The sequence below is a fragment of the Nomascus leucogenys genome, chromosome 22a (genome assembly GCF_006542625.1).
Source record: "Nomascus leucogenys isolate Asia chromosome 22a, Asia_NLE_v1, whole genome shotgun sequence".
Taxonomy (NCBI): Eukaryota; Metazoa; Chordata; class Mammalia; order Primates; family Hylobatidae; genus Nomascus; species Nomascus leucogenys.
The window spans coordinates 30583906-30610793 of record NC_044402.1 but is presented as its reverse complement, the minus strand read 5'-3'; the positions used below and the strand labels follow the sequence as shown (position 1 = coordinate 30610793).

The 26888-nt window shown below is 42.4% G+C and overlaps 2 protein-coding genes and 1 non-coding gene across 6 annotated transcripts in view; 2 read left to right on the top strand and 1 right to left on the bottom strand.

Annotated features, from left to right (window-relative positions):
* Positions 1–861: 861 nt before the first annotated feature.
* EIF2B2 (eukaryotic translation initiation factor 2B subunit beta) lies at positions 862–7556 on the top strand. The gene is made up of 8 exons (XM_030803386.1): positions 862–1106; positions 1228–1348; positions 1507–1655; positions 2689–2852; positions 3834–3929; positions 4544–4681; positions 5688–5754; positions 6995–7556. Exons 1-8 carry the CDS (start codon positions 944–946, stop codon positions 7150–7152), a joined length of 1056 nt encoding a protein of 351 aa, XP_030659246.1. The 5' UTR covers positions 862–943; the 3' UTR covers positions 7153–7556.
* A 4178-nt stretch (positions 7557–11734) lies between these two features.
* The window catches only part of MLH3 (mutL homolog 3), a 37972-nt gene continuing 22818 nt past the window's right edge, over positions 11735–26888 (bottom strand). For 2 of the 4 annotated variants that reach the window (XM_030803146.1, XM_030803147.1), the window contains 4 exons: positions 20925–20948; positions 20744–20822; positions 16788–16939; positions 14741–15159 (listed from right to left, as the gene is read on the bottom strand). In XM_030803146.1, the coding sequence (XP_030659006.1) occupies positions 15040–15159; positions 16788–16939; positions 20744–20822; positions 20925–20948 (375 nt within the window). In that variant the 3' untranslated portion in view covers positions 14741–15039. Of the gene's footprint in view, positions 15160–16787; positions 16940–20743; positions 20823–20924; positions 20949–26888 lie in introns of all 4 variants that reach the window. The other 2 variants (XM_003260762.2, XM_003260763.2) reach the window with 2 other exon arrangements.
* LOC115832541 lies at positions 18696–18802 on the top strand. The gene has a single exon (XR_004028073.1). It is a non-coding gene; the product is annotated as a U6 spliceosomal RNA (small nuclear RNA).

Genomic DNA, 26888 nt, shown 5'->3' with positions numbered 1-26888 from the left:
AATAGAGATTTCTATTACACACATACTTTGGGTTCAAGTAGACCTGGATTTAAGTATGAACCCAATCCTTTATTAACTGCTTAAATTCTGTGGGTCTGTTTTCCAATCTGTAAAATGGGGATAAGAGGACCTATTTCAGACCTTATTAACTGAGACAATTCACACACAGTGCCCAACATCCAGTAAGCTTTAAGTAAATGGTAACTCTTGGTATTATGTTATACTCTCTGGCCTCTCTGTAGGAGGAAAATTCTGTCCAAATCAGAGGATGTCATCTTTGCTTCTGTATTGGCTCCCACTTTGAATCTCCTTAATCTTCCTCATCTCTAATTTCGCTGTCTTCTATTAGACTTGTTAGGCCTTGAGAATACAAAAGCAACAAAAGATATCGTACTTGTTTTCAGAGAGATGAACCTCCTAGACCCAGGCGCAAACGGTACCAAGCAATGTAACAGAACAAACGACCCTGGACACGCATTCAGAGCGTCAGTGTCAGCTGACACTCGGGAGTGACAGCTCGGGCGGTCACCGAGCTGGGAAGACAGGAGGGAGTACCGCAACTTCTTCAATGTAGCCTTAAGTCGCGGTGAGGGGCGCGTAGAGACTTGCTGCTCCCATAGCAACGGGACCAGCCAGCCTCTACAGGCCGGACGGGTTACTTCCGTTCACCGTCGGCTGAGCCAAGAAAGGCCGCTTCCGATCCTCCAGCCCCCCGGGGGGGGGGGGGGCGCGCGGACGCCCGGTTGTAACTGAACAACCCGAGTCCCACGTCTCTGATTGGCTCAGGCAGAGGAAGGGGGCGGGAGAGCGGCAACGAAGGGCGTGGCCTGCTTCCCCCCTCCCCTCACAGCGGAAGCCGACCTCGCCCGCCCCGGAAGTGCAAACTGTGTGGTCTGGCTGGTGTGGATTCCGCCGGTAAAGGCTGAAGGCAGCTACCTTAAAGATGCCGGGATCCGCAGCGAAGGGCTCGGAGTTGTCAGAGAGGATCGAGAGCTTCGTGGAGACCCTGAAGCGGGGTGGTGGGCCGCGCAGCTCCGAGGAAATGGCTCGGGAGACCCTGGGGCTGCTGCGCCAGATCATCACAGACCACCGCTGGAGCAACGCGGGTGAGGCCGGCCTGCCTCCGCCGGCGAACCTGGCCCCTGTCTGTTCCCGATCCCAAGGCTGAAAGTTTCCCAGGCCTCACTTCGCGTTGGCTCCTCTTATCCTCTCTCTTTTGGACTGTAGGGGAGCTGATGGAGCTGATCCGCAGAGAGGGCAGGAGGATGACGGCCGCTCAGCCCTCCGAGACCACCGTGGGCAACATGGTGCGGAGAGTGCTCAAGATTATCAGGGAGGAGTATGGCAGGTCAGGCTCACGTCCTGGGCTCCGGGTTGGATCCAGTGACACTTTTTGCACGGGCCCCTCTCCCTGCTCGGAGACTTTATTGGAGCTGAACAGCCCTTGTTACCTGCCTGACCACTCCTCCTCCCCACCTCTCTCTTTGGGTCTTGTTGCCTCTATAGACTCCATGGACGCAGCGACGAGAGTGATCAGCAGGAGTCCCTGCACAAACTGTTGACATCCGGAGGCCTGAACGAGGATTTCAGCTTCCATTATGCCCAGCTCCAGTCCAACATCATTGAGGCGATTAGTGAGCTGCTAGTGGAGCTGGGTAAGAGGCCTGATCGCTGGGAAAATGGGACTGGTCACAGGCAAATAAGGGAACAGAAGCCCCTGAAGGTTGTTCATTAGCAGAGATGGGAGATTAGCCGTCTTCTGGTTCTCAGAGGTTTGTCCTCCTTCCTGATTAGGAAATGTTGCAGCAGGTGACAGGACCAAAGTAACCCTCTCTACTTTTCCTTACAGACCAACCCTTGATATCTGTGGAGTGGAACAGACTCTATTAGGACAGAGTTTTGTTTTCATTGTAAAGAAAGAAAATGAACTCCCTAGAGAACCAAGGTCGATAGACCTCCTTCACTGTCTCTGAATTTTTATACACACGTACACGTTCACCATTTCTATCCACCTTGTCACTGCGGTCCAAGTGACTTGCAGATATTCATTATAATCGGAGGGTGAAGAAGCTGCTTCCAAATTCCTCCCCCATTTTTCTTCTCTGGCCAGTCTCTCTCACGTAGAAGTGTTGTGGCCACCTTTTGGAGGAAGAGTTCTTTTAGGCAGAAGTTCTGTTTACCCGATTCTCAGCACTTTAGGATTTCCCAGATTGCCATTCGTTGGCTGAATTCACTGTCTTCAAAATCAGTTGTAAGAAGCTCTGTAGTGACCGAGGTGGTTCATGGGTAGGGGTACTTCTGAAAGAGGGCAGGCAGAAAATCCCAGAGGAGTGGGGCTTTTAAGAAATTGTGACATAGCTGGGCGTGGTGGCTCACACCTGTAATCCCACAACTTTGGGAGGCCAAGGTGAGTGGATTGCTTGAGACCAGGAGTTCAAAACCAGCCTGGGCAACATAGTGGGACCCTGTCGCTATTAAAAAAAAAAATTGTGACATTTCACTTTAAGCACATTAACCCTGTGGTACCAGGGATTGCTAGGTGGGCAGTGCATGTGAAGGGCAGACTTCTTTTTCTGTACACGCATAATGTGTGTTTGTGATATAGCAGTTTCATATATATGTGTGTGTGTATATATATATATATTTTTTTCTTTCTTTTTTTTTTTTTTTTCAAAACGGTTCTTACAGAAGGGACAACGGAGAACATTGCAGCCCAGGCTCTGGAGCACATTCACTCCAATGAGGTGATCATGACCATTGGCTTCTCCCGAACAGTAGAGGCCTTCCTCAAAGAGGCTGCCCGAAAGAGGAAATTCCATGTCATTGTAGCAGAGTGTGCTCCTTTCTGCCAGGTAAGGAGACTGCTGGAGTTGCTACTAAGAAAAATGAAAAATGAAGAAGAAATAAACAAGGGATGGGTAGGGCCATTCCAACCTTGAATTTATAAGCAAGACTTTGAGATACTGAGAAGATAAAGTAAAACATTAAGGGAATTTTCAAGTTGTTCGTCCTGTGAACATTCATAAATAGTGGTTTAAGAAAGTCGGGGCTGGGAACGGTGGCTCATGCGTGTAATCCCAGCACTTTGGGAGGCTGGGCGGGTGGATTACCTGAGGTCAGGAGTTCGAGAGCAGCCTGGCCAACATGGCAAAACCCTGTCTCCACTAAAAATACAAAAATTAGCTGGGCGTGGTGGCACATGCCTGTAATCCCAGCTACTCTGGAGGGTGAGGCAGGAGAATTGCTTGAACCTGGAAGGCAGAGGTTGCAGTGAGCCAAGATAGCGCCACTGCACTCCAGCCTGGACGACAGAGCAAGACTCTGTCTCAAAAAAAAAAAAAAAAAAAAAAAAAAAAAGATGGTGAACTGCTGGGTTCAAGGAAAGATAGGTTGGTTCTTTTAGGAATCAAAGCAGGGTAAATTACCTTGGGGATGACTGATGCTTGGTCTGACCTCACTCAATCCTAAGTAAATAATAGGTCTCAAAAAGGAAATATGTAAGGATGCAGGATGTTTTAAAATAATGAGCCAGGAGCTATCTTGTCAGCAGTCATGATTATGTTATACATGCACGTTGTATTTCCAGTTTTATGGCTGCTCTGGTGCTGCTGTGGAGCATTAGACATTTATATTAGCTTCCCCTGGGCTTCCCTACAGCTTACCAGAGCTATGATAGTCTGAAAAATCAGTTGTCCAAAAAATGAGTTATCTATTGGAAATTATGTGCTGGATATGCCCATATCACACAATTCCCCAGATCCAGTTACGTTTGAGAGCACTTTTCACTATTTCTCACTCTTTCTCTTAGAATCAGCCTTTCCCTCCCATTGCAGGGTCATGAGATGGCTGTGAATTTGTCCAAAGCAGGTATTGAGACAACTGTCATGACTGATGCTGCCATTTTTGCCGTTATGTCAAGAGTCAACAAGGTGGGTATATTTGGAGTTATGTTGAATTCATGAAGATTATGTTTCTAAAATATTGATTTTTATCTCCTCCTGTAATATCCATGGTGAGAGAAAAAAGTTTCTAGCACCTTTCAAAGTACATACTTAGGCCTTTTTAATCTATTAACTGAATTTGTTTTCCCTTTTTCTGCATCATTGTTCCTCTCTTGGAGTAGCCTCTAAATTTGGTTGAAGCATTGAAAAGAATGAAGTATTAAATAGAACTAAGGCAAGAGTGTCAGTTTCTAGGGATTGGCTACAGGGCTTCTGCTTTATGCTCAAAGAGCTTGGCAGTTGTGGATAGTGAATGAAAAAGATTCCTGGCTTCTCAGAAGGTATGGCATCTCAATTTCCAGAAAATATGGGACTGAGAGCAGTAGGTTTTACAGTTTCTTGTCCCATTTTACATTCATTCTTACCTTGCAAACCTACTTTTAAGCTAGAACTTGTACTGAGCCAGGGATCCCTTCCCCTCTACCAGTCTGTGACCCCTCGCAATACCAATTCTGAGGTCTGAGCATTTAGCTTTTTGTGGCTAGTGGCCCTTTTAAGGCTCCACCCCCAGGATGGCTCACATTTTTCGTCTTGTCCCAAAGGTGATCATTGGCACGAAGACCATCCTGGCCAATGGGGCCCTGAGAGCTGTGACAGGAACTCACACTCTGGCACTGGCAGCAAAACACCATTCCACCCCACTCATCGTCTGTGCACCTATGTTCAAACTTTCCCCACAGGTATGTGTGTCTGTCTCTAGCTAGAAGCCAGCAGAAAGAAGGAAGCCAAAGGGTAGGCTTGAACTCTGGGACTTCAACCAACTCACTCCAGGGCCTCCATTTATCTGCATTTACTCAATGGATTACACCCAGTGGAGGCTGGAACGAACCACAGAAGTCTTGATTCAGTAAAACAGTTGAGAGTTCTAAGCTGTCAGCTTTAGGAAGTCAAGATTGTAAGGACAATATGTAGTTGGGAAAGGTCCTTTGCTTACGATTGGCACCACTCCCTATCACCTGACCATTTCTGAAAATGCTAAGCAGGTTGAAAGTAGGATCATAGAATCAGTTTTGTTATTGTTGCAGGGCCTGTCCTTTGTAACCTGAATACAAGCAGGGACTAAGTGAAGAGCCATTTCATCAGTGATAGAAGCTATTTGCTTTCAAAACATCAACCTATTTATAGGTCTCTTTTTTAAATTGAGGTGAAATTCACATAACATACAATTAACCATTTTAAAGTATACAATTTAGTGGTATCTAGTACATTCACAGCATTGTACAACCACCACTCTCTAGTTTCAAAACTTTTTCTCCACTCTAGAAAAACACCCTGTACCGATTAAGTAAACTCTCCCTATTTCTCCTTCTCCCCATCTCCTCTAATCTGCTCCTGTCTATATGGATTTGCCCATTTTGTATAAAAGGAATCATATAATATGTGACATGTTGTGCCTGACTTTTTTCACTTAGCATGATGTTTTCAAAGTTCCTCCATGTTGTAATGTCAGAATTTCCTTTCGAGGCTGAATAATATTCCATTATATGAACATACCACAATTTATTAATCCATTCATCTGTTTATGGGCATTTGGGTTGGTTCTACCTTTTGGCTTTTGTGAATAATGCTGCTATAAGCATCTGTGTATAAGTTTTCTGTGTGGACATATGTTTTCATTTCTCTAGGGTACATATCTAGGAGTGGAATTGCTGGGTCTCTACTTTTTAAAATTTTTTTCCATTTTAGTTCCCCAATGAGGAAGACTCATTTCATAAGTTTGTGGCTCCTGAAGAAGTCCTGCCATTCACAGAAGGTACAGAAGTTGTGTGTGCATGCGTGCATGTGTTGTGTGTATTCGGGGTTTGTGTGTGCATGTGTTTTGGTCTTTTTGTTGTTTTGTTGGTCAGTAGAACTGAATGCTGTCAGGTTGTGTTTTTTATCATACTTCTTGTGCGGACTGTTTTCTTTAGCAGCTCAAAGTGCTTGAGGACCTGATCAAGTCCATGTTAATTTGTTCTGAGACGAATATATTTTAGATTTATTGGGGCTATTGTGGGTTGGATCATCTAGCATTGTCTGGGTTTGGCTTTGCATGCTGTTTGAGATATAGACAACAACCAGCTGGGAAAATGTACCTGTTTTCCTGCTATAAGGAGCCATTTTGGTGAATTGACTCCCAAAGGAAGCAGGTTGTGAAATGTTCCTCCTTAGAAAACTCGCATGTAGCCTGGATAGTCTCATGTGTTGGGGTTCTTTTCTCTGGCTTCTTTTGAAGGCAGCAGCTCAGCTCATTACGCCTGCAGCCTCATCAGCAAGGGTGGCCTTACACACCCTCTGAGAGCAATGCATAGTAGTTGGGGTCCTAGTTCCTCTTGGAAGTTGAATGACTTCATCCCTTTATTTAAATAAACATTCAATCTTCAAGAAATAGTTATTGAGCACCTACAATGTATCCAGCACTCTTCTAGGCACTGAAGATATAACAATGAATGAAAAATATAAGGCCCTGTTCCCACACATTCTATTGTGGAAGACAGATGAGAAAGTATCAGGTCGTGGGATGCCTGAGGACAAGCAAGGCTGATGTGGTAGAAAGTGGCTAGGGGCCTGAGATTGAGGAAGGGTCTTAATGAGATGACATTTCAGCTGAGTCCTGAATGAACAGAGTCCACCATATGAAGATCATAGAGTTTTCCATGAGCTGATGCAGGGGCTTAGCCAGTTAGAAAAGGATGGCCATACATGGCTAGACAGTAATGAGCAAGGGGGAGAGTGGTCCAAATTGTAATTCATGTGGTGTGGCAGGGAGGGCCCAGATCTTAAACTTGAATCCTGAGTTTGAATTTTATTCTAAGGGCTGTGCAGAGGCATGGGAGAGTTGTAAGCAGGGATTGTCATGATCTGAAGTCATCTCTTCTGGTTTGCATTTTTCCATAGCTTCCCATCCTTGGGGAGCTAATATGCCTGCATTCTCAAGCCTGGAAACTATACGCTACTTAATTATGAGAGAGGGAGCCTCAGTTTTACCTTTAGTATGTGTGCTTGCCTTTCAGGGGACATTCTGGAAAAGGTCAGCGTGCATTGCCCTGTGTTTGACTACGTCCCCCCAGAGCTCATTACCCTCTTTATCTCCAACATTGGTGGGAATGCACCTTCCTACATCTACCGCCTGATGAGTGAACTCTACCATCCTGATGATCATGTTTTATGACCGACCACAGGTGTCCTAAGCAGAGATTGCTTAGGCAGATACAGAATGAAAAGGAGACTTGAGTGTTGCTGCTGAAACACATCCTTGCAATGTGGGAGTGCACAGGAGTCCACCTAAAAAAAAATCCTTGATACTGTTGCCTGCCTTTTTAGTCACCCCGTAACAAGGGCACACATCCAGGACTGTGTCTTGCCTTTCAGATCTTAACAGAGCAGCAGGGCTTAACCTGTTGATTTTGGAGCCTCTTAGTGACCTGGTTGTGTCTGTGTCAGGAACTTAAACTTTCTGGTTCAGTAGTGTGTTAAACATAACACTGAATACCTTGCTGGGATACAGATTTTTGCTCAGAAATGGCTACGATACTTCTTCTAGGCTCTAGCAATAAAAGCCACTTGAAGGTTCCATAGCTGGTTTATTTATTGTCCTACTTTGACGGAACTGCTTGAAACAGTAGCAGCAGAGCCTTTTTTGTGTTTGCATAGAGGGCTGTAGTTAGCGGGAAAAGTGTACAACATGGAAGTACTGCCCAGATGCAGTGGCTCCCACTTGTAATCCTGGACTTTGGGAGGCTGAGGTGGGAAGCTTGTTTGAGGCCTGGAGTTTGAGATTAGCCTGGCAACATAGCAAGATCCTGTCTCTACAAAAAGATATTTTAAAAAATTAGCCAGACATGGTGGCACATGCCTGTGGCCTCGCTATGCTGGAGGCTGAGGTGGGAGGATCACTTGAGCCCATGAGTTCAAGGCTTCAGTGAGCTATGATTGTACCACTGCACTCCAGCCTGGATGATAGAGCAAGACCCTGTCTCTAAAAAAATAAAAAAACAGAAGTACAAATGAAAGTATAGTTTCCTTTACAATTCACTGCTCCTGGCCCCAAACAGCTTGTTCATAGGCTAAAACGGTAGTTCCAAAACCTCGCTGATCATCAGAATCACCTGAGAGTGATTCCAGTCACTCACTCACACAGTCTTGGGTTTCATCTCAGTCCTACTGCATCTGATCTCAGGGTTACTACCTGGGAATCTGTTTAAAGCTTCCCAGAAAAGGATAGTCTCATGTAGTGTTTATAGGACTATAAATTAGTACAACCTTTTAGAGGGCAATTTGGAAGCTGTATTTCTAGAATTATTTGTACAAGCAGAAAGATTTATACAGAGTGTTCAGTGCAGTAGTTGTAATGTCATAGCCTGAGTGTCCAGCAATAGGAGAAAGGTTGAGTAAGTCTTGACAGTTACACCATGGAACATTATACATGGCAATAGAAGTTTCAAAAGGATGGCTGGAGGGGCAGTGTCTGAATTGAAGACATTTGGGCTGGTTCACTGCATTTAATGTGAATTTGTTACCAATATTTAAAAATCTGGAGATTGTACATTTCAAAAATTCAGATTTCTTGCTTTTCTTGAAAACTCAATGGGCCAACATTTCCAGATGGCAGTAGTTAGTTTGTGGTTGGGTAACATCTGATGCCATTAGATGGAACATCTCCAGTTTTCTGCAGTTCCTACTGGATCCATTTAACTCATTTGTGTTATCTGCCTAACCCCTGTAAGCATTTGAGTTGTGATCCTGGTGTTAAAAGAATGGGACAGATTTGCAAGGAAGTCCACTTGATACTCTGTTAGTTAAAAACAAGCTGGGGAAAAAAACACAACAAGCTGCAGAGCAATATGCATAATACAGACTCATTTCCATAAAACAAAACAACACTGGATGGGCGCAATGGCTCACGCCTATAATCCCAGCACTTTGGAAGGCCGAGGAGGGCAGATCACTTGAGGTCAGGAGTTTGAGACCAGCCTGGTCAAAATGGTGAAACTAAAATACTATAATAAAATAAAATTTTTAGTCTCCACTAAAAATACAAAAGTTAGCCAGGTGTGGTTGCGGGTACCTGTAGTCCCAGCTACTCGGGAGGCTGAACTTGGGAAGTGGAGGTTGCAGTGAGCAGTGCCATTGGGCCACTGCACTTTAGCCTGGGCAAGAGTGGGTGAGACTCTGTCTCACAAAAACAAAATTATATGTACACGCATAGGGAAACAGTATAGAAGTATAATACCAAGCACGGCAAGCAGAGGGACATCCTCTAATTTTGTTGACATGTTTATGCTTACATATTGTTTCCGGTTTTTAACCTAAAAAGTCTCCCAGGTGATCCAGATTTTCTGCCATGTTTAGGAACTAGCGGTCCAAAGCAGGGCCTCTTGTGCAGTGTCTGTGTGGGTGGAGGGAGCACTAAGAATCTGCATGTTTAACAAATAAACACCCTGTGGGCTTTGAACAGGTGATTTGAAACCACATTTTGGTTAACACTGGGCAGAGGTAGGTTCTGAGGGAAAGGTCTCTATTCTTTGATATCTCTGAGAGATCTTTGCCTTAGGTCTTCCAGAGAGGGGAAAAAAGTAAGACCTCAGAAGGTCGGTATTTTACACTGACCTAAAAGCTGTATGACTCAGAAGAGCCTGACTCACTCAGGCTCAGTCTTTCTACTATTTCTTAAAGCATCATGCTTTCTCAGTGAAGTGGCTTGTAGCTACCAATTACGAGCAATTGTCTCCTCCAAAGGCACCAATTCTAACAGCAATTCACTTGGGTACAATTGTGTGGTTTGGAGTAAGAGCAGCAGTGAGGCAAGGAACTTAAATCTGTTCCTGGCTCCAAAAATGCTTTATGATACTTGTCCTTTGTCCATCTTAGTCTCTGTGTCTAAAATTAGCACCAACATCCTTCCCAGGCATGACTGAGATGGATGAAGGTTATAAGGGTAGAAGCTCTCTTTCTGGTCAGCTCTTACAGTGCCTAGAACAGAACTGCAGGAATGCATACTTTTTAGAATCTTTATGACCCCAATTAAGTAAACCCTATTAAGGCTCATCTTCCTATTTCCCCTCTCTCTGTTTCTCTATTTGAGGAGGGGTAAGTATCAGAAAGAGAGAACCTGAACTGAACAGGAGGAAACAGAAGTTCCACGTCAACTCACTACCTGTCAGCCTTGGTATCAGGGGTGCCCACCTCCCACCCCTGCCTTGCTGGCAGAACCGAGAAACTCGGAAAAAACAAACAAACAAAAAAACAATTGTTGTAGCTTGGAGAGAATTAATAGAACTAGGATTCCATGGATGTGAAAGTCTTCCTGAATATGCTAAATAAACCAAGTTAGATAACAGTGCAGTTTGTAAAGACACTTTTTTCCCACGGTTTCTATCTTCCAGTTTGGGCAGAGGGCAGGAGAGGCACAATTCTTGGAACTTGAATAAGGAACAGAAATTCCTAATTTAGCCTCAGAAGAGACGTCTCTGAAAAATACTCTACCAGGAAAAACTGAAGTGTAAAATGATACCTCAAAGAAATCAATGCTGGAACCCATAGGATCATATGTTTCATGGATGTGCTTCAAAACTACTTCTCAAAGCAATCTGTTGCATCAGTCTTTGGGCTAATGAAGGCTGCCAGTCACCGTTCCATCATGGAATGACTGGCATAGTCTGTAATGATCTGTAATACTACAACTATATCAGAACTGCTCTGCCATACAGATAGTACCAGATGGTGATGTGATTATTGTAAAGGCCTCATACTAGCCACCTGTCCTTGCAAAAACTCCCTTAGCAGACATGCACCTAGTTGACATGAAAGAACAATTTTGAAATGTGATTTGGAAGTGTTTTATATCTGGCCTACTTTGCTTTGAATTATTCTTTCATTCTTTTATTCAAAGAGCTCTTGCAAGGTACTGCACAATGGCTAGGCAATTATTATTATTAATGGTAAAAACTGCAATTACTTTTGCACCAACTTAATCATAAAGAGCTAAAGTCTAAGCTTCCAGTCTCTCGGCATCCCTCACACAATGGAGGGCAGCGCTTGAGTCTAATCATGCTTGAGATGGTGATTGCCTGATATGCATATTAAATACTATGCTGAAGAGACGGATACTTTCAATAGTGATTTTTTCAAACATGTTACATTTAGAATTAAGACCTGCCTGGAAAATAAGCTACGTAGTGCTGAAGAAACAAAAACTTCACAAGATTCCTAAGTCATCATTTATATGTAATATTCTTCCTACAACACTGGGTTTGGAAGGATAATAAATACATAAAAATAAAATTCTGCAGTTAACTAATATGAAAGAGGTAATGCAGTGTTGAATAATGAGAAACTGCTAATTGTGGTAGCTAACTGCAAGCCACTTTTTTTGGACTGCTCGGCCCATCATGGGGCATTCCTTACTTTGGAAGTAGATAAGAGCAAGTTGCAAGGCCAGAGTCAGGCAAGGCTGGCCAAATCCCACTTCTGCAGGCTGCTGCCCAAATCATGCTGGCCGGATAAGATTCCCATATGCAGCACACTGCGATTCCCACATGCTTGGATCCGGTTGCCTGGACTATATCTGATGCTTCTGGGTAACACTGAGTGCTCTGTAACTAATGGGCCTGGGGTGAAAATGATCCAAGCGTTGGAAACATCCTAAGCCATGTGATAACCTCTTTTTTTCCTTTATATCCCCCACAAGTTCTGATACAATACATTTAGAAGGGAACTCACTAAAGATTTGCTGAATGAAGAAGAGAGGGATGGAAGGAAGAAGGAAGGAAGGGTTTATTTGGTGCAGATTCTTCAGCATTTTGTTTTCCCAGACTTCCTTCTTTTCCCCTCTTCTGGACCCAGCTTTTTGCCATCTCACCATTGACGAGCAGCTTCAGCTTAGAGGGTAAAGACAGGCATGATCGCGACTGGCCAGCATACTGGCCAGTTCTCTCTGTTAGCAGACTTTCGCAAAGTGGATGGAATGGGTGGCTGTTCAGGTGGAAAACAAGTCGTGGGGGTCAGGTTCTGGGTGCCTGAAACTGCTCTTCCTTCACTCCACTGTGCCATGACTGGCTCCCACCCGAAGCTTCAGCTCAGCTGGCTTGTCAGGGCTCACTAGGAACTGCTGAGCTGCATCTGTTCTCACTTGGCATGGCTTCCTCAGCCCCCTGCACATCTCAAGAACGTGGCCTTGGGCCCCCTCTTGCTCTGACCGTTTTGCTTGCCTGGGTTTTTTCACTGTCTGCCATGCCCAGATCCCAGCTGTTCATTTGTACCTGACCTCTGACTGCTAGAACCTCTCCATTCTTACATCTCATGTAGTTCCAGGTCCCCAGCCAGATTCTGGATATTACCCAAGCCCCCTCCCCATTCTCCAGCTTCATTCTAGCCTACACTTTATGCTTTGCCTTAAGCTTTTCTGATATTAGCTCCTATTGCCATCTCTAGTCTTAATTCTGATAGTGCGACTGCTAGTTCCTCTTCTTTCAATAATAAAGGGCTAGCTGTAACTAGCTGTGACTGTGATATCTAACGCCAGAGGAAGCTACTATATTCTATCATTAGTTTCCTTGTCTTTCTCAGTGACTCAAGTTAAGCCTCTTGAAGGTAGAGACAGCCATAGGAACCTTCACTTCTCAAAGTGTTGATTAATGTTACAGAAAAAGGAACTCTCAAGAATGGCTGCATTTCACATCTCATCTCTCAAGTTTTACTCTGAAGTTACTAAAGCCTTCAGCGACCAGAATCTAATAAAGGTGAATCACCAAGTTTATAAATGAATGAATTCCTAATAAATTAAAAATATAAGGGATAGCATATGGGTAATAATGGGAAGGACTGTGCAGTTTGAAGTCACTCAGACCTGGGTCTGAATTCTGGCTCTTACAGCTAAGCCTTCAGCAAACCAGTTAATAGCTCCGAGCTTCAAAGTTTTATTATACAAAGGTGACAACCAGGTTCCTAAGAGGAACCTTCATTTCCCACTTTGTAAAATGGTGATAAAGCTACCACCTTACCTCATGGACTGTCAAGAAATTAAAATAAGATAAAGTATGAGAAAAATTATTTTGTAAACCTTAAAGCACAATATAGGTATTAATGATTACTATTATAAATTACATGTATCTTTGTTCTTATGGCATCTGAGTTAAAAACAACATAAAACCCTAACAGGCGATAAAGGTAATCTATTAGATATTTTTCTCTAATAGGTTGTTTTTATGCTGAGGCATGCCCCCACACTTATAAATTATGGAAACAGAATAATTATCTCTTACATTGCTTGAGTCAGGCTAGTCAGGAAGGCTGGTTACATAATTTATGGAGGACTTTTTCTAATCCTCTGCTACTCTCAAGAAAACAGTAGTTGGGATTACATATAGCAAAACCTTCTGAAATCATAAGAGGCATTGAGACACTTTTTAAAATCCCTCAAATTGGTCTGACCTTAAAAGATTTTTACAACTCCCAGGACAGTTGGCCTCCGTGCAGCCCTTAAGCAGGGAGGCGGAGGCCCTGAGGCCACACTGCCACACTGGGCCTGGAGGCAGAGCCCCTGACAGCCTGGCAAATCCTCTGCAAACTCTCTCCCTTCTAAGGTCATGTCTTCCCATCTATAAAACATCCGTTTATAGGTATTTAGAAGAATAAAAGCCATTTTTTAGACAGTAGGGCCTGTTCTTCAGGATTCCAATTACGTAAATCTACAAGGATCCCCTTGAAAACAAGTGAAGGTTTTCTCTGAACCTTCTCTGGGGCAGACGCTAATGAATGCAATACTTTCATTGCTCCTGTAAGATTCACTTCAAGGCTGCTGGCAAAGGAACTTTTCTTCCATGAGCACGAATTGGTTTCCTGTATTAAAAAATGAGGAAAATCATTCCATTGATATAAAAGCCACTTTGGGCAGGCTGGTCAGGAAATACAAAAGTAGAAATTCTCATTGCATCATCTTACTAACTGTATAGCACCCCAGTTGCAATAAACGTTACCAGCTGGCTTTTTGCATTTTTTTTTCTACTATGCAATTTTAGTCTATTGAGTCCTATTAACCACAAATCATGTGAAAAGGTATGGGAAAAATAGATTGAGAATGGCATAACAAGCATTTGCAGAACGATCAGTCCTGGTCCCAAGTGAAATTATAAGGGCAATAGATAGGCATAATGTAGTAACACCAAGATACCATTTGAAAGGGACCCAAAGAACCCTTGTATCCTGAAAGAAAAAGTGTAAAGATATTTGGTTAGGATTGAACATATATATGCTGTGTTTTGATATGACAATTACTTTCACATAAAGAGATACTTTATAAAGTACCAAAAAAAATCATATTTTAAAAAACAAGCTCATAGTATTTTCACCATTTTACTGGTTTGGGATATTGAACATCAGTCTCCGAGTTTTTAAAGAAAACAAAACAAAAAACTCGGAACAGGACTTTAAATTTTCTCTGTTCTATCCTTGTCCTTTTTATCAATAGTTTTTATCCCTAAAATAACTAAAGGCCTGATGGAAGACCCTAGAGAATGTTTTCACTGTAGTAGAGAAAGTCTTTAAGTCTGAGATGTAGCACATGAAGCAGCAGCACAGGGAAGTGAAGAAGACTGAAGGGAAAAGGGGACCAGTGGAGAAACCCTGGGGGCAGCCTGGGAAGGCAGACTACCCCTTGGACTTGAGCATCAGCTGAATTAGATACATGCAAATGTGAAGCTTGAAAAAAAACTGTACGAAAACAAAAATCACACCCTTCAAATAACAAACCAAGCAACCAATCAAACTGTCATTAAATTTTATCATTAAATAAGTAGCAAAAGGTAGATATTATATGGCAATCTTCTGTGTCCATGGATGCAAATGAATGAATTGTCTTTAGGCTTGAATTTCATCTGGCTACTCAACTAGAGGAATCATCTGCTCAAGAAAGACTGATACAGAGAGCCCTGCTGTCTAAACTGCTCAGGGACACTGGGCTGATTCAATCAGGGCCGTGCTGGTACCTGCTGCTGCTGCTCTCTGCTCAGAGGCATACAGTGAACATCCCTTTGTTCCTTTTAGACCAGTGATTCTGTTCTCATGGTGGCTCACAGGGAGGCATGGATTGCTGCAGGCTCTGCCTTGTATCACACTTTGCTGTTCCAAAGAGACGCCAGGCCTGGGCCATTTTGCGAAGTTTAGCGAGATTGGGTTTAATCTATGGGAAGAAAGAATAACTTCAATTAGCAATATGAAAATGTAGGTAGCATACAGGCCGAGCGTGGTGACTCACACCTGTAATCCCAGCACTCTGGGAGGCCGAGGCAGGTGGATCACAAGGTCAGGAGTTTGAGACCAGCCTGGCCAATATGGTGAAACCCTGTCTCTACTAAAAATACAAAAAAAATTAGCCGGGGGTGGTGGCGCATGCCTATAATCCCAGCTACTCAGGAGGCTGAGGCAGGAGAATTGCTTGAACCTGGGAGGCGGAGGTTGTGGTGAGCTGAGATCGTGCCACTGCACTCCAGCCTGGGCGACAGAGTGAGACTCCGTCTCAAAAAAAAAAAAAAAGAAAATGTAGGTAGCATACAAATATTTCCAAAGTCTGGCTGTTATAACCTGTTTAGATTTCTAACTTCTGGATTCAATAGAGATTATAGATTGTTTTAAGGATCAAAGGGGACTGAGAACTTTAAGTCTAGATTCCCAGCTCTTCAGCAATGGAGAAAAACTTTCTTCATATTTTTCTTTGTGAAACAAAGAGGTTTTAATGAAGTAAAATCAGCTAGTTGAGTCAGAAAACATCAGTACCTGAAAACTCCAGGCAAGAAAAGATTTTATATCCCTTAGCAAGGAAAGGTTAGCAAAAGAAAAGATTTTGGGCAGGGCGCGGTGGCTCATGCCTATAATCCCAGCACTTTGGGAGGCCAAGGTGGACAGATCACCTGAGGTTGGGAGTTCGAGACCAGCTTGACCAACGTGGAGAAACCCCGTCTGTACTAAAAATACAAAATTAGCCGGGCATGGTGGTGCATGCCTGTAATCCCAGCTACTCGGGAGGCTGAGGCAGGAGAATTGCTTGAACCCGGGAGGCAGAGGTTGCGGTGAGCCAAGATCGCACCATTGCACTCCAGCCTGGGTAACAACAGCAAAACTCCGTCTCAAAAAACAAAAAAAGGGAAAGATTTTGGAAAGCAGCAACAGGGACATTCCTGTTATGTTCTCCATGTTCTCCTTCACTGAAGATTATAACAAGGACAGAAGTTCTTAATTTAAGCCATTCTGTGCCTTTACTGCATTATCCACATTGTAGTTTGCAGGTTGCTGGGTAATTAGGGCCAAAGCATAACGTAGAGATCCCCAAGCTTGGGTCCCTGTCTGATGATCCTCAAGCCATAACTCAAGATCCTTGGGGATGGCCAGCTACAGTCACAGATCACCGTTTCCAGCAGGTACTATCAAGAAACTGGAAGTTGAGGTTCTATATTGCCAACAGTGAATTTGCTGTGCTTCTACCAACTTTCAGTAGCTTCAGGAAGAACTGCATATTATGAAACCTAGAGCCAGCAGGCAATAGATATTCAGGATACGTAAGTCTGTACGTGTGTTAAGTTTTAAAATACAAAGCCATTAGGTAGGTGACCTGACAGTTCAGTCTAAGCTCCATTTTGGATTTGAGCTGGAAAATGAAATCGGTGAGGCTTTATGTGAAACTTCCAATGCAGATTTTGCAAAACTCTCCTATTTTGGAAAGGATTAAGACAGACTACAGTTACGTAGTAAAAGCCAGAAAAGAAAGAGAAGATAAATTTTGCTCCCTCCTGCTCCTGTTAGTCATTAATGTACCTGTTTTTCCTGCTCCAAGTGGTCTATGTCAGCTAATGGCAGCATAGAAGGTCTCCCATGAGCACACTGGAATGGCAGCTGGCATGAGGACAGAGCTTCAATAAGGCGGCAACTTTCCTGTAAGCTCAGGCCATCATTAAACTTAATGGCCCCTAAATGAAAGAGAGAAACAAGAAGGTTATAGTGTATATAGTGGGAAACCAATGCTGACCTTGGGTCACTGCCAAATATCTGGAAAAAGTAACATGTTTCTTAGGCTTCTTTAATGAAGCTTTAATCCTGCTTGAAATTGGTGCTTATAGGCCGGGCACGGTGCCTCACGCCTGTAATCCCAGCACTTTGGGAGGCTGAGGCGGGCGGATCACGAGGTCAGGAGTTCAAGACCAGCCTGGCCAATATGGTGAAATCCCGCCTCTACTAAAAATACAAAAATTAGCTGGGTGTGGTGGCACGCGCCTATAGTCCCAGCTACTTGGGAGGCTGAGGCAGAAGAATCACTGGAACCCAGGAGGCGGGGGTTGCAGTGAGCCGAGATCATGCCACTGCACTCCAGCCTGGGCAACAGAGTGAGACTCCGTTCTCAAAAAAAAAAAAAGGAATAAATTAGTGCTTATGACCATGGATGAAACTAAGGCTTCAGGACTGACCTGTCTCTCAGCTTTTTCTTATGGAGTATTTGTCTTTCTAATCTCTGTAGGAGGCATTCCTTAACTTGTTAGGATCTTGCTTTCAGAGTTTTTCTCCAAGAGGCAAGAGCAGTATTTTTGCCTACTCTTTATGTGTTTGTGAAGTTGGGGTTATCTTTTTCCATGGATCGTCCAACAGCAATCTCTGATTGTTTCCTTACAATGTTCATTTTATTTGCTTCTTTTTTTTTAATTTCCATAATAATCTTCCTAATCTAAACTCTCATATAGTTATAACCTGCCTTTATGAATAATTTACCCAGTCAACAAATATTTATTAAGTATATACTTTGTATTGGGAGCTTTGTCAGGCAGTTAATGAGACAGATAATTTCCATCCTCATGGCACTTATGGTCTAATAGGGGAGACAAACATGAAGCAGATAATTACACAATAATTTAAGTGATAAATATAGGTGCTATAAAATACAGGATATGAATATATAATAGAAAGACTAAACCCAGTTTAGGAGCTTAAGGAAGGCTTTCCTGGCAAAGTAGTACTCAAGCTGAGACTTTAGGTTAAGAAAGACGTGGCTAATTGAAGAAGGAGAGAAAAGTGTTTCAGGTAGAGGAGAAGGCCAGTGCAGAGGCCCCGACACTGACAGATGTTTAGCACACAGGAAGTAGAAGACCAAAAAAGCAGGCTGGGATGTAAAGAACAAGGTGGAGAGTGATATGACGTGACACTGGAGAGGCAGGCAGGGGCCAAATCACGAAGACCCTTGTGGGCCACAGTAAAAAATCACATTTCTATCCCAAGAGCAATGAGTCATCATTGACACATTTTAGTTAGAAGAACAACATGTGTGGAGGGATGTTTCAAAAAGATTCCTCTGGGTGCTGAGAGAAGAGTAGCTTGAAAGGGAGCCAGAGTGGATGTGAGGAACTAAGAGAACTCAACAGTGGCAAAAATGAGGGAGGAGCCAGAAAGACTGAATCAGACGGATTGAAGATACATTTTGAAGGTGGCAATGATGACATTTGGTGATAGAGGAGTATAAGTCTGTTCTCACACTGCTATGAAGAAATGCCCAAGACTGGGTCATTTATAAAGTAAAGACCATTTAAATGACTCACAGTTCTGCATGGCTGGGGAGGCCTCAGAAACTTACAATTATGGTGGAAGGCGAAGGAGAAGCAGGCACCTTCCTCACAGGGCCTCACCCAGCTCCCCATTTTCTATATTGTATCATATTACCCTGCTCAAGAACCCTCAATGGTGTTCGCTTTGGCAGCACATATAATAAAATTGGAGTGATACGGAGAAGATTAGCATGGTCCGTGCACAAAGATGACACGCAAATTCATGAAGCATTCCATCTTCATTATTATTATTATTATTTTGAGATGGAGTCTCACTCTGTCACCCAGGCTGGAGTGCAGTGGTGTGATCTTGGCTCACTGCAACCTCCACTTCCTGGTTTCAAGTGATTCTCCTGCCTCAGCCTCCTGAGTAGCTGGGATTACAGGTGCCCGCCACCATGCCTGGCTAATTTTTATGTTTTTAGTAGAGATGGGGTTTCACCATGTTGGCCAGGCTGGTCTCGAACTCCTGACCTCAGGTGATCCATCCGCCTTGGTCTCCCAAAGTGCTGGGATTACAGGCGTGAGCAACCGCGCCTGGGCGCATGCCATCTTTTTACAAAAACCCTAGAAGAAAACCTCAGAAATACCATTCTGGACATAGGCCTTAGCAAAGATTTCCTGGTAAAGACTCTAAAAGCAACTGCAATAAAACGAAAATTGACAAGTGAGACTTAATTAAACTAAAGAGCTTCTCCACAGCAAAAGAAACTATCATCAGAATAACGGACAACTTACAGAATGGGAGAAAATATTTGCAAACTGCATCCAACAGAAGTCTAATATCCAGAATCTATATAAGGAACTAATATCCAGAATCTATAAGGAACTTAAATAAATTAATAAGCAAAACCCAAAAAACCCTATTAAAAAATGGGCAAAGGACATGAACACACACTTCTCAAAAGAAGACATACACATGGCCAACAAGCATATAAAAAATGTTCAACGTCACTAATCATTACAGAAATGCAAATCAAAATCACAGTGAGATACCATCTCACACCAGTCAGAATGGCTAGTATTAAAAAGTTAAAAAATAACAGATGCTGGGGAGGCTGCAAAGAAAACGGAACACTTATACACTGCTGGTGGGAAATATAAATTAGTTCAGCCACTGTGGAAAACAGTTTAGAGATTTCTTAAAGAACTTAAAGCAAAACTACCATTCAACCCAGTAATCCCATTACTGGGAATATGCCCAAAGAAACAGAAATCATTCTACCATAAAGACACATGCATGTGTTATGCTCACTGCAGCACTATTTACAATAGCAAAGACATGGAATCAACCTCAATGCTCATCAATGGTGGACTGGATAAAGAAAATGTGGTACATATACACCATGGAATACTATGTAGCCATAAAAAAGAACGAGATCATGTCCTTTGCAAAAACATAGACAGAGCTGGAGGCCATTATCCTAAGTGAATTAGAAAACCAAATACTGCATGTTCTTACTTAAAAGTGGGAGCCAAACATTGAATACACACAGAAACAAAGAAGGGGTAACAGACACCTGGGCCTACTTGAGGGTGGAGGGTGGGAGGTGGGTGAGGATCAAAACTACCTATTGGGTACTATGCTCATTACCTGGGTGACAAAATAATCTGTACACCAAACCCCTGTGACATGCAACTCACCCATGTTACAAAGTGCACATGTACCCCCTGAACCTAAAATGAAAGTTGGAAAGATAAAAAAAAGAACCCTTGCTAATTCGAATACCTTCTGTATCAAATCCAAAGGTTTTGCTGTGACCTTCTAGGTTTCTGTTCTCTTACCTGCCTAGTTTCTTGATACTCTTTGCTGCTTCTCATATAACTAACTTGTTTCTGTTCTGCCTCTCTGCACAGGCTGTTTACTCTCCCTATAGTGAATTCCCCCTTCCATGCTATGAACCTGTGTCCACCAGCTCATTCAAAATTCAACTCAAAATGTATCTCCTCTAGGAGTTATTCCTCCACTCATATAGGTCAGGCAGCACTATAGTCAAATTTTTGTGTTGGGATTTTGTTTTTGTAAAAGTGATTTTTAAAAATGTATATTCAGTTTCTTGATCTAAATTGTATTCTCCAAGAGTCAAGTAGTAAACGTGCCCTCTGCCTCTTTCATAATCCCGGCAGCCCTGCCAGGGCTCTGCATGCAGAGGCGTTTGATCACTGGTATGTTGAAGGGCTTACCATGGCAGGCTTGGGATGCCAACACCTTCTGGACAGTCAGTGGCAATGTCCCTTGGATGCCTCCTGTGGTCTGGAGTAGCTAATGCATAAACACATTATTAACAGGAAAAGAAAATGGAACAACGAAGCCTTTTATGTGTGGTGCTTCTGTGTGAAACCCCAAAATAAAGGAAAAGCTTACCTCCACTTGTTCTCGGATAAATTCCTACAAAGTAAAAGGAAAATCGGCTTTAATCTACTGTTTTGTTTTACTTGCCCTTATCTCAATTTTCTTCTTTAAATCATGCCTGCTGAAGGAAAGAGTTCCAGCAATACAGCACTTGGGTACAAATTTATTTGTTGTAAGGCACTTTGAATATGAAAAAACTAAGCAACTGAATGGAACTCTTATTGACACAGAATATATTTAGCTACTGAGACTTCCTCCAGAGATAGCTTCTCAACTAATGAGGTTATGTAGCTGGTGAGAGTAGCCTTGATGATTCAACCAATTCAAAACATCAGGAAGGCTTCTCACTAAAAGGCTGTCTGTTTGTGTGTGTAATCTTAGCCAGAACAAGTGTAATATTACACACAAACTGAGAATACACAACAACCATCAACACAACCACTGCTCAGTATAACACTTGCTTAAATATCATAAACATAAGTAAACAGTCACTTTAGTTCCCACGGGCTTTTTGGGACAATTCCCTTCAGGTCAGAAAGTTTATTTTCTGAGGCCCTTTGTTGAGAAACTTCTCCTCCCTTGCATGTCTCTGTCCCTGGGGTAACCTTTTCGATAGTTATATCCCTGTGGATATTAATATTTACAAAAGAACTTTAAAGAAATTTAAAGCAGACACTATTTCATGCTACCAATTTGTTTAACCTCTGGAGGTAAAAAGAAAAAAACCTGTTGCACATTTAATGATTACTTTATAAGAAAATCATTTCTTTACTCCCGGAAAAGGCTATGTGTAAATCTGCTCCTAAGATTACAACATGGTACATTCTTTTAAAACCAGACTCAGGAAATTCTCTTCCCTCCTTCATCTAACTGTGCCTATAAATGAGCACAGTTACCAAGAGCTAGGTAGTAGATACTATATTACATATAATTTAAAAATCACATGTTTTCCCAAACAAACCTAAACAGAAAGATGGTCTCATAAGACTCAATCCACTAAGAAAGCTTAGTGTGGATGGAGTGCAAACATTCTTGTGTTTGTATATCTCGGACGGTAAAACATCTGTTTGTAAGCTTAGTGAAGGGGTGATGGGTCTCATCTCAGTCCATTTTGTATTCCAGTGGTCTGTTTAATGCTGGATAATTTAATATTTTTATTTTATTTTATTTTTATTTATTTATTTAGTTAGTTAGTTACTTATTTTGAGATGGAATTTCACTCTTGTTGCCCAGGCTGGAGTGCAATGGTACGATCTTGGCTCACTGCAACCTCTGCCTTCTGGGTTCAAGCGATTCTCCTGCCTCAGCCTTCTGAGTAGCTGGGATTACAATCACGCACCACCACACCCAGCTAATTTTGTATCTTTAGTAGAGACAGGGTTTCTCCATGTTGGTCAGGCTGGTCTCGAACTCCCGACCTCAGATGATCCGCCTGCCTTGGCCTCCCAAAGTGCTGGGATTACAGTTGTGAGCCACTGCACCTGGCATTATTTATTTATTATTTTTAATTTTTTGAGACGGAGTCTCGTTGTTGCCCAGGCTGGAGTGCGATGGCACAATCTCGGCTCACTGCAGCCTCCACCTCCTCAACAGGCTGGAAGATAGAGCTTTATAGAAGGATGTATTAATGATCTTTCAACTGCTAGGATTCAAGTAGCTACCTCCTCAAAACACCAAAACTGTTCCAGCTTCTTCCAGAATCACACAAAATCTCTCCTGATCAGCCTGACATAGGATAATCAAGATTTTCTGAAACCAGAAGTTTGTTTCCATTTGAAGCAAACTCCTTAACAGTAGTCTTTGAAGTTCCTTCAGGAAAAGTTTTTCTTATAATTTTCTGGTTACATATTTAGGGATTTAATTACAATAAAAGACTCTAACAGATCCTATCTTTTGTATTTAGGACAATTTGGAGCAGGGGTCTTAGAGAAAGTATGTCTGCGGGGAGGAAAGAGCTTTGCTGGAAGCAGAGGAAAGTCTGTCTGATCCAAAGGCAATTCTGGAAAGGGCAAAGCCAAGATGATCCAAGAGCTGACTGACAGCTGCTCTTCCTCTTGAATGTTTCCCCCTTGGCCTGCAAACGTGCTTAGGTCTTTTTTTGTCTTAAAGCAAACAAACACCTTTCCTCAGCCTTGAATCCCACCCCACACTTCCCAACCACCTCTAACCGTTAGCTCTCACCCCATCTCTTTTTCTGTGTGTAGCCAAAGTTCTTGAAAGATTTGTCTACTTAGCTTCACTTCCTCCCGCTTCACGTGCTCCTGACTCACTACACTCTATCTTCTGCCCCACCTCATCCCCAGGAAATTATTCCACAAGACAACTAATGTCCTCATGACAGTCAAGTCCAACGTTTCAGGCTCTACTTCATAGCCATTATTGACCATTCCCTCCTTGCCTAAAACTTTCTTTAGTTTTGGCAGTATTACTTTTTCCTGGTTTTCCTCCTCCCTCTCTAACCAAGTATTTTCAGCCATCCTTAGAATTTCCTCTTTTCAGCAGAGCTTTCCAGACCTTTGCCAAAGCATATGGACCCTGGATACTGATGTTCCACAGGCTCCACTCTTTTCTCTCTTCCTTTTCACTCTCCATATTCTCCCTGGACAACCTCGCTTCCTCAAGGCCCTTCTCCAGCTTCTGATACTATCAATATATATATATACTGTTAACTCTCAGATAGATATGTACAGCCCAGATTTCTTTTCCAAGTACCAGATGTTTTAAGTCTGCCTATCCACTGGGCATTCCACCTGAAGGCACATTCACTGTGTCTAAACCCAGCTTCACGATGGGACTCCTAGGCAGGTTTGTTCCTCCTCATCTGTGTTTCTTCTCTGTCAATGGCACCACCATCCTTCCAGCCACCCATGCTACAACCCTCAGAATTACTGTTGCTTTTGTTTTCTCCTTTATTCCTTTCACATTTTATTGCTCACCAAGTCCTCTTGCTTCTGCCTCCCAAATTCCGTCTCAAATATGTCACTCCTCTCTACTCCCTCTGCTACTGACTCAGTCCAATCGTCATCTTCTCTTACCTGAACCACTGCAATAACCCCTCAGCTGCTCTCCCTGACTCAAATCTTCCCATATCAATCTATCCCCCAATTTATCTACTACATCTATCCTCTAATTTTAGATTTTACTATTTTAGATATGACTAAAGCACTTCAGACTTCTAGACGAGGTGGATGTGGATTTGTTTGTGCTCCAAATAAAGAAAGCTAGCGATAAAGGAGTAGGAACAATCATGAAAAAAGCAGGACACCATGAAAAAGGAAGAGTGAGATTTGGGGAAAAAAAACACAACTTCTGGAAATAAAAAATATAGTCATTGAAATTAAAAATTTAGTCACTGAAATAAAAAACTCAGTGGATAAGCTAAACACATAATTAAACAGAAGATGAAGAGATACTTTAGTTCACTGGAAGATAAGTGAGGAGATTTCACAGAATGTATCACAGAGAGAGAAAGCAATGGGAAATATGGAAGAGAGTTGAAGAGGCATGCAGAGTAGAAAGATAAGGCCCAGTAGATATCTGACAAAATTTCCAAGAGATAAGAGAGAGAATGGGAAAGAAACGTTTGAGGTGATAATGACTGCATACTTTCCAAACTGAAGAAGCGTAGTGAATCTCCAGAAGGAAATGAAAATAAATCCATACACAGATACATCAAAGGGAAATTGCAGAATACCAAAGACAAAGTGAAGCATCGTAAAAGCAACCAGAGGGAAAATCAGATTACCTACAGAGTAATAATTGGATTGACAAAGGACTTCAATGGCTAAAACAGAAAGTCAGGCTGGGTGCGGTGGCTCACACCTGTAATCCCAGCACTTTGGGAGGCCACGGCAGGCGGATCACCTGAGGTCAGGAGTTTGAGACCAGCCTGGCCAACATGGTGAAACCCCATCTCTACTAAAGATACAAAAATTAGCTGGGTGTGGTGGTGGGCACCTGTAATCCCAGCTACTTTGTAGGCTTAGGCAGGAGAATCGCTTGAACCTGGGAGGCGGAGGTTGCAGTGAGCTGAGATCACCCCATTGCACTCCAGCCTGGGTAACAGAGTGAGACTCTGTCTCAAAAAATAAAACAAAATAAAATAAAATAAATAAAATAGAAAGTCAAAAGTAGTGAAATATTTTCAAAATGCGGGGGGGATAACTGGCAATGTGAAATTCTGTTTTTAGCTAGATAATCATGCAAGTATGAAGGCAAAATAAAGATACTTTAAAAGACAGCTTATCATTCATGGACTTTTTTTTTTTTTTTTTTTTTTGAGACAGAGTTTCACTCTTGTCACCCAGGCTGGAGTGCAATGGCGTGATCTCAGCTCATTGCAACCTCCGCCTCCCGGGTTCAAGCGATTCTCTTGCCTCAGCCTCCCAAATAGCTGGAATTACAAGCACCTGCCACCATGCCCAGCTAATTTTTGTATTTTTGGTAGAGACAGGGTTTCACCACGTTGGCCAGGCTGGTCTCAAACTCCTGACCTCAGATGATCTGCCCACCTTGGCATCCCAAAGTGCTGGGATTACAGGCGTGAGCCACCATGCCTGGCCCACAGACTCTTACTAAAATAACTTCTACTTATTTTTATATATTTGTATTTTTTGTCTCAAGATCTGTTTGTGGATAAAAGATCTTGTAAGAGATTTACTTCAGTAAAAAAAACAAAAAAAAAAACAGAACACAAAAGAACAGAATAAGTAGGATGCAAGAGGCAATGGTGAACAAAGACTCTAGTGAACACTTTTTTTAATCTAAATAAAGATTGACTATAAAATAAATGACCACCAGGGGATTAAAAATAAGGTGGAATTAAAGTACTAGACGGCAACACGGAAATGGGAGGAGGGTGATGGGAGATGAACGGTTTGTAAGATTTTGGTACAGTTAGGAAGAGGATAGAGAAATGAATAACTTTTAAACATTGATAAGTATGCATGCTAAAAGTTAAGGCTAATCTCTAAAAGGATATAAATGGAATATATAACTTCTAAACGAGTAGAGCAAAAAAAAAGGAAATACAGAAAACTGTAATAGAAAACAGGAAAGGAGAGGAAAAAGACAATAAAGACAAAATAAATGATATTTGCTATAAAAAAAGAAACATATAAATAATCAAAGTAAAAAGTAATATATAAATAATCAAAGTAAAAAGTAATAGTTCTCTCTAATACCTCTAATGCCACATCCCAGTAGTAGCTTTCCACACCTTTACCAAAACATATATGTAAAGTAATCATATTTGGAATGCAATCTAAAATGGACCTTACTCTCCTGCTTAAAATTTTTCACTGGCTGCCTATAGGATAAAATGCAAACTACTTAGTAGAATATGCTAAATTATTTTATGATTTGACCTTGACAACCCATCTAGCCAGCTCCCATCCAGTCAAAGATCCAAGTATAACTTCTGATTTCCCCCCCAATTTTTTTTTTTTTGAGACGGAGTCTCACTGTGTCGCCCAGGCTGGAGTGCAGTGCATTGAACTTGGATCACTGCAACCTCTGCCTCCCGGGTTCAAGCAATTCTCATGCCTCAGCCTCCCAAGTAGCTGGGATTACAGGCACATACCATCATGCCTGGCTAATTTTTTTATTTTTAGTAGAGACGGGGTCTCATCATGTTGGCCAGGCTGGTCTCGAACTCCTGACCTCAAATGATCTGTCCACCTTGGCCTCCCAAAATGCTGGGATTACAGGCGTGAGCCACTGTGCCTGGCCTCATTTCCCCAAATCTTAACTACCAATAGCCTACCGTTGATCGGAAGCGTTACCAATAATATAAACAGTTGATTAACACATATTTTGTGTGTTGTATATATTACACACTGTATTCTTACAATTAAGTAAGCTAGAGAAAAGAAAATGTTGGCCAGGCGTAGTGGCTCATGCCTGTAATCCCAGCACTTTGGGAGGCCAAGGCAGGTGGATCATTTGAGGTCAGGAGTTCAAGACATGCTTGGCCAA